The sequence below is a fragment of the Pecten maximus genome, unplaced genomic scaffold, assembly GCF_902652985.1.
Source record: "Pecten maximus unplaced genomic scaffold, xPecMax1.1, whole genome shotgun sequence".
NCBI classification, from domain to species: Eukaryota; Metazoa; Mollusca; class Bivalvia; order Pectinida; family Pectinidae; genus Pecten; species Pecten maximus.
The window spans coordinates 16,129-24,535 of record NW_022982997.1 but is presented as its reverse complement, the minus strand read 5'-3'; the positions used below and the strand labels follow the sequence as shown (position 1 = coordinate 24,535).

General features: G+C 37.1%; 1 protein-coding gene across 1 annotated transcript; it reads right to left on the bottom strand.

Moving 5' to 3' along the window:
* Nucleotides 1–19: 19 nt before the first annotated feature.
* Nucleotides 20–7,746, bottom strand: LOC117321244 (heat shock 70 kDa protein 12B-like; the record flags this gene model as incomplete). The annotated part of the gene is given in 4 exon segments (XM_033875714.1): nucleotides 20–1,263; nucleotides 4,673–4,835; nucleotides 5,783–6,001; nucleotides 7,367–7,746. Coding segments are annotated over 4 exon segments (1,800 nt in total). The 5' UTR covers nucleotides 7,730–7,746.
* Between the last annotated feature and the right edge of the window lie 661 nt (nucleotides 7,747–8,407).

Below are 8,407 nucleotides of genomic sequence, written 5' to 3'. Positions count from 1 at the left end.
ATGAAATTACTGTATTGATCGTTGATGAAACCTTGTGGACATTTACATAAAACTTCAGTTCATCGATAAAAGTGACAGAAAATGTTGCCCTTTTACATATTGCATCTGATACTGATGTTTGTTTTTTCAAATAATAGTTGCAGAAATATGTAAGAGATGACGCAAACATATTCGTATTCGTTGATGAAGATGATAGTCAAAATATTATCTAAAAGTCGACTGTATACGAATATTTTGCACCTGTGTTTTTGTCGGTTGCCTCCACTTTGATTTCAGTACCACCAAATATCATCTGAACATAAACTCCCCTATCAAACCCCTTTGTTATATCAGACATCTCGACAGAAAAAGAGCCATTCATTTTACATCCAGCATGTTCGCTGTACATGGGATTTTTTTGTGTAGAAATACAACTTTGGATATAGATCTTGGTGCTTGTTTCTTCCTTCACCGAAAAAAGTAAACGTTCACCCTTGTGGCCTACTCTTATTACATCTCCAATATTGACTTGCGTGCAAAATATTCCTTTACATTTAAGCGTACCCTTAGCATTTACATATTTCCGTTCCTCATCGTGGACACCCTCTTTAAAAGGACCATTTCCTTCGAGGCCATATGTGTAACGGCAGACCCTATGAGTGATAGCAGAGGGGGTGTGACCAGATATTACTGCCCCCTTCAGTACAGCAAGGCCAGGCTCTGATGGAACAATCACACGGATGTTGGGGAATGCGCCTATCACCCTTTTTTGAAGAAATGAGCATTCCGAGTATCCACCGACCATAATAATGGAGGATATATCGGCAACAAGTGGGTCCTTTATCAAGGTCTTGAGATGTTTCACGATGCCATCAGTAGAAGACTTGAAGAGTGACTCCGCGTATTGCGCTGATATGCGAAACTTGTTCTTTTTTAAGAAGATGTGTTCAGAGTTTGCAGCAATAAAATCGCTGGCAGATCTTGACTGCTCGAGATTTTCGTGGATATCTAGCAAGGAAGCAGGTATCGAAAAAGTAATATGTTCGTCCTGTCTCTGTGACAGAGTTCTTTTCTTCACTTCAAAGTTTCTGAAGGTCTCTAGAAAGTCATCAACATTATCGCGTCGGAACTTTTCAAAGATATCTTGACCAAATGCATTTCTCAGTAATTTTTCGAACTGTGCGTCCACCTTTGTTCCACCCCAATCTCCGCCACTTGCTGCACAAACCTCTTTCAGTGTCCCGCCGTCCTGGACCTGGTGGACCGTTATGTCCACTGTTCCACCTTTAATGGTATAATGTGATCATTTAATGTAGATAAGGTTGTATTGTTATACGATCCAACTGCAGCTGAAGTAATTCAGGTTAAAGCAATAAAAAAAGACTTATCAGAGAGCAATTCAAATTTAACTAAAAATATCAAAATGTTTTCAAAGATTTTTTTTTTTTTGTGTGTGTATACACATTTCTACCACAATACGCCGTGTTATGCCACTCTCAAGCCATTGTATAAATGTGTCGACTGTTGGATAAATATATTTATTATATTTTTACCAGTGAAATATCAAAACTTATTCATTCTATAAAAGTGATATTTTTCACCAATCAAATTAATGATTGGAAAATACCAAAATAATTGACCAATCAGAAAGCCCGACATATATGTCAACACCTGGACTGGGGGAACAGCGGTAAACGTATGCAAACTTTCGCTGTAGGCCTAGTTAGCATACAGGGTAGGTTTTTCGTTGATAAAAATGTAATAAACAGAATGTCTAACAGTGTCTTCAGTAATACCAAATATATTTCACTCGTGTGGCTAATATTTTGATATTTTTCACGAGTGCGCAGCACGAGTGAAAAATATCAAAATATTAGCCTCTGCGAGTGCGCAGCACGAGTGAAAAATATCAAAATATTAGCCGCACGAGTGAAATATATTTGGTATTACTGAAGACACTGTTAGATATCCTCTATGTCATATACGACCACTAGTGGTATATGACCTTCCGGTCTTTTGATTGGTCAAGAATTCGAACATTGACCCAAGCTACAATTGTTATTGACGTCATCAATAATCGAAAAGCGTCACATCACCGGGTCCCGGACGTCACCGGTACACTTTATTTGCATACGCGAAATTATATTTGACCACGTTTCCCTTTGATTCAAACCGATATCATTATGGTAGAAACAGGTCACACGACTCGTGATTGTTGAATATGGAATTTATTTCACACTCGTAAGTTATTTTTTTTAAAAGTTGCAAAATGATCAAATGAGAAGATGGGGTAAACTTTTAGGCCAAAGAATAATGTTTGTAGTATTGTTGGATGTTTTTCCGTCATTTTCATCCTTCATAAAATACTCAACTCGGTGAACATTTAATGCATAAATCCATCCTCGATAGCTTGTACCAAAACAGTTTACATAGAATAAATATTCATAGTATTGTGAAGTCATCTAACCTGTACTAAATTGTTTCCAGGGTCAGCCCATGTAATACCCAAAATGTCACACGGCCGCCGAGATGAAGTAATCCTTTCCTTTTCGATGTAAATCTCTATTTCATTATGATCAAATGTAAAAATTAACAAACAAACAAAATAAATAAATAAATAAATATGTTCTTAAAAAATTTACTTAAAAACGTTCGAAATTATTGATTAAGATTACACGCATTAACATTAGTGATAATTTTTTATAAGGTTATGATAGTCATTGTAATGGGGTATAGAAACGTATTTTATTGGGATATTGATATGTATTTTACCGAAACGGGGACATTTATTTGGGTTTCCGTCCGGCCGGCTGTCTATCCTTGTCAATTACTTTTTGTTTCCGCGCAATTACTCAAAGTAATAAAAATAAATGTTCTTCCAACTTGATCGCAATGTTTAAATCCTCAAGGACTAGACCAAGTTTGATTGGTATTTTTGTCTGATTTAATTTGACAGAGTTATGGTCCTTGAATAACTGAAAATGTCCTTTTCCGCCTTTTTCCTTCCGTAAAATAACTAGAAATATCGCTTCTTTAGATTCTCCTTTTGTGCCTTATTTAAATAATTTTAGCGTGAAAATACAATGTCAGCCAGGCGGTCATTACAAATGGAATTCAAATATTGCTTTGCGAGAAGCCTTGCATAAATATATCTTACAAATTAAGTTGTTCAGAAATAAATCTAAATCTGATTAAATAAAAAGGCTTCCAGCCCTCCATTTAAACTTTGTTCTTTAAGAATCAACCTTTTCCAAAGAAGATGAAATAGTAGTGCTATGGATTCAGTAATAATTTACATAATATTCACATGCAAATAAGAAAACAAAATATACATATCCAAAAATCGATAGTTGGACGTCACTTTAGAGTACTAGTAATTTATATATAAGGCATCAGCAGATAGTCCTTATGCCACGCCAGAATAATACATGACCAAGGATTGCTTCCCTAAAAGTTTAACATGTCCATATATTTGTTGGAAACATCAACTTAAAAAAAAATACAGTAACTATAAACTTACAAAATATACTTTGGTTTTGTTTGGTTTATTTTGTTTAACGTCCTATTAACAGCTAAGATCATTTAAGGACAGCCTCCCGTGCGTGCGATATGCATGCGTGTGGTGAGTGCGTACATGTATGTGTCCTCATTTAAGGACAGCCTCCCGTGCGTGCGACATGCATGCGTGTGGTGAGTGCGTATGTGTGTTTTGGGAGGCTGCGGTATGTTGGTGATAGGCCGGAACTTTTGCCGATTTATAGTGCTACCTCACTGAAACAAACTGCCGAAGACACCTAGCAGGGCACCCCACCCGGTCACATTATACTGACAACAGGCGAACCAGTCGTCCCACTCCTAATATGCTGAGCGCTAAGCAGGAGCAGCAACTACTATTTTTTAAGACTTTGGTATGTCTCGACCAGGGGACAGAATCCAAAGCCTTCCTCACAGGGGCGAACGCTCAACTAAAGGCCAAAGGTGAGGTATTGTCAAGGGAGACCTTAGGAAAAAGAAAGTTTTTCAGAAAGAAGAGAAAAGATAATATCCCAAATTTAGTCGCCTCTTACGATCATGCAGAGCGAGGTCAATAAGTGTTTGACTCGTTGGTCCCCTATATCATAAATCATCATACTGTGCATGAATAGTACCAAGTTGTTATATTTAAATATGAGGGTACCTCCATCTGTATGTTTGAGATTATATAAGTCCTTTTTTCCAAACCAAGTTCAATGAAGAATTGGGAACATGACCCCTGGAAACAGTGAAACACAGGTACGATTACCTCACAATATAGATATTGGCACCATGCAGAGTGGTTTGGTACAGGTAATTAGGGATGATGCATTAAATATTCACCCTGGCGAGAAGTTTACGGCGATGGAAATTGTAAAGGACTCTTTTAAGAATCAAATTAGGGATCGTGTAGTTTTTATAATCCGTCGACAGAATAACAGATTATTTGGCATTTGGTTATTTACGCCATATCTTAACAATGAGGTTATTAAAGGAGTGGAGGGGTCACTAATAAAAACGTTTATAATGTCATCACACTGAATTTCCACATTAGGACATGGTAACTTAATACATGTGCTCGATTGCTTTACATTAAGATATGATGTTTTTGAACGTTGTACATTAATTTGTGTAAAAATTAATACAAAAACAAAGTTTTACTTAATTGCAAGTTATTTACCTCCAGCATCCAAAACCATGTATTTAGTCCAAGGCTTGAATGTTTCGAGTGTTTTTCTACCGTCGTCGACGGACATGTTCACATGAATATTTTTGCAATACAATGCTGCTGCTTCAGGTTCCAGAGCCAGATGTAGTGTCTCGGCCAAAATGCCAGCCTGCAATATAAATTACAACAAAACAAAACACGTAAAATTGTATTAGTTCATTATTTGAACAATAAACTTAATGGTATCTCTTTTGTTCATGCATTGTGTTGTTATCTTTTACCACATTAAAATTGCAAAAATCACTTACGCAAATATTTAGTAACATTGATGAAAAAGGGGCCTATTTCAAAATGTCTGAAATTAAAATGTCGGTTATATGAATGACATAAAGCGGTATTCCTTTTGGTAAAATAACTGTTGTCATATAAGAATAGAAACGGTATGGTCAATGCGCCAATGCAGTAGAACAACCTCTTTTTGTACGATTACTCTGTTGATAGCAGATATACCGTTGTTAGTTTGAATTTCACACAGCTTATTTTCACTTGAGACGAACAATGCTGCCATATCATGCTGTCAATGATTTAAACTTTGAGGAGGGGAGTTATATATCGTTTTGTCGCCGTAACAGACTTCCCAACAATACCCAAGTGAACGGGAACAAAACCAAAAATTGTTGCAGTCATTCATATAATGTGTGCGTGTGGTGTGTTTGTTTTGTTTGACATCCTATTGGAGGCCAAGATCATTTAAGGACGTCCTAGGTTTTGAAGGTGGGGGAAAGCATGAGTTTCCGAGAAAAAAAAACAAACAAAAAACACCGGCCTACGATCAATACCAGGCAAGTGCCCATTGGGTTTCGAACCAGAGGTGGAGAGCTAGTGATAAAGTGTCGGGACACCACTCGGCCATCACGGCCCCTTTGCGCACGGGAAAGGCTTTAATGCTTTAAAGACCTTTGTGAGAAACAATCATTGAAATTATAACTTTTGAAAACCTAAAGGACTAACAATGAGCATGAACAGGCACTTATATTTGTAATGATGTAATAATGTGTGTGATGTGGTCACGATAGCAATAGGTCACCTTATGTCAGACGACCATAGATGATAATTGATTACCTGTTCTGCTGCCTTCCTCATAAAAGATTTCGCTGTGTCGTCCCAAATGGCGGGAACAGTAAGAACCCACTGTATATCATGTGGCAGAAGATCCAGACCCTGGGTAGAGCATTTCTGCAAAAGATGGTCCTTCATATACCCAATAGCTGCCGAGAAGACGTCCAAAGCGGGTAGAGTTTTCCCGTCTACTGACTTAAGCGTCATATCAGTGGTCACTTTCTTTGTTGAATAAAACAAATGAAACATAATGTATTAATTCATATACACGATGAAATAAAATTCGAAGGTCGACAAGATCATTGGATAGATGTTAATTGTTAGAAATTTTTGCATTGGTGAGTGGATTCGCATTCGTTGAGTCTGGCGACCTGACTGTCCAACTGACAGAACCATACGACCCAACAATGACTTGCTTTTGGTCATTTTGTTTCTTTTTTCATACAAGGCTGTTTATATTGAATATCTCATCAGACCATTTTTTGTGCATAGTCCTTTAATTTCACCTGCAACCTACTTACGATAAAGATTGAGGAGGATCATGGGATAGTTTTACCGTTGAAACCATTAGGAAATATTGTTTTCCTTGTGCGACATCAAGTCAGGCATGCTCAAATGCTAGTGGTTTCGTCGTATTTCATTCATATTTCTCCTTTTGTAAATCTGAATTAACCTGGATTTGCTCTAGCTGTCAATGCCGCTTTCACTTCTGCAATACCTGGTTTTATCTTCCTTTTACTTTTTAATATTAATACATTTGTATTTCTCCATGCAAATCTGTATCATTGTACGTATCCCCCCTTTTAATTTGATTTGAATTAGAATTACGGTTTTATTTGCACGTCGGTATTCTCTTTTGTTTTTAACCAATGAGTATAAAATTTCCACAGGTGTAACTATGGTTTCATAAGGTTATTTAAATTGTTTCGAAGAGGTATAGGAGCACTGCCGGACAATTTTCTTTATTATAAAACGGTCAAATACAACGGGCAAAATAGTCCTACGTACCAAATACAAAGCTGAAATTTCAGTCTGGACCGTGTCTACATACATGTATATATCCTATGTTCTTTAAATTTTTGGCCACGGGGCAAAACATATAACTTCGTCACAGAGGAGGACGCTCTACTGAACGCAATACGTGACGCAATGTCAAACGGAAAAAGGTTTAAGAAAACAATTGTTCAGAAAGAACGGAAAGATATGATCCCAAATTGTGTCGTCTCTTATTAATCTGTCAATATATGAGCTCCACGTACAATTGTTACGCCGTATGTTTAGGGCAGAATGCATGTGTAGACTGAGTTTTATAATATTATGTTGTGAATATAAACGGATTCAACAAGTGACGCTCACTAGTTAGTTATCTTGTACATATTTTTGTGCTAAATACGGATTTCCTAGCAAAAGCACACACAAGGTTATTGCTTTAAAGCTGCTTTATTGAGTACACGTACTTACAAAACAAACACAAACACGTGCAAAGTGATTACTTTAAAGCTAATATACGAAGTGCGTAGAAACATAACACAATATACCTGAAAGATTTATAACAAGAAGAAAAAAGAAAAAAAAATGAAGAAAAAAACAAAAACGAAAAAGCAAAAATAGCGCATACATAGATATTACGGACTTAGTTACCTTTGCATTGTAAAGCTCCATCTTGAATCTGCGAAATAAGTACCATCCTTTTTCTTTCTCCTCTAAAACCAATTCAGAATATTTGTCTTCAGCTTGAAATCCGAAATCGTAGAATTTTTTGTCCGGACTGAACAACACACAAGTTGAGGTTTTCAGAGACTGTAGACACCCGGAGCCGGCCGTCCATGTCATAGATGATACTTTGTCAGGTGAGGACTGAAAGTCGTTTAGCGAAGAAAATGCATATCCAGAAAATGTTGTTCCAAAGTCAATGGCAGCTGATAACATATGATTAGTTTTCGCGGCCATGGTATGCTGGTACAGTGTAATTCTGTAAAGGAGATATTTTTTGTTTTGTAATATTTTCTTATACAAGTCAACATCTCTTATGTGATACCAATGTGCGCAGCCTATTAGGCAAAGGAGATATAATTTGTGAAATGCATTCTATTTCCCGCTGATTTGTCGGTAGACAAGCTCCTTGTATTAGTAGAAGTATTCAAACTACTGTCCCTAGCAGCTCTCAAGCACAAAAATAAAACCCATGTGTCTTCGTCGTACAATTATGTATGACTCCAGTCGTAAAAACACTATTACTTAATTCATTCCTGCTTTTGATATTTGCCTAGTTATTTGGCCAAGGTCTGGCGTATTGGCCGACACTCAAAGTCACAGGTTGACTGACCGAGCCGTAATAAACAGATCCAGACTATGTCTATTTACTGATATGTGTTTTCTCTACCGAAGTAAAGAAAACGTACACTTTATTTATTTTGCAACATTTGCGAAAAAAGTCACATCCCCTTGTATGTTAATTACGCTTGTTTGCCCGGATTGAAAAGCGAGAGGGGCCTAAGGTTGAGAAAAAACCGCAGTATTCGGAGAAAACACAAGTGGTCGGGCAGGCGCCACCATACATTTTAACTTGCGATCGGGAAATCGAACCCTGGCCGCCTTCATGAAAGGCAAATGTGTTACCACTTACCA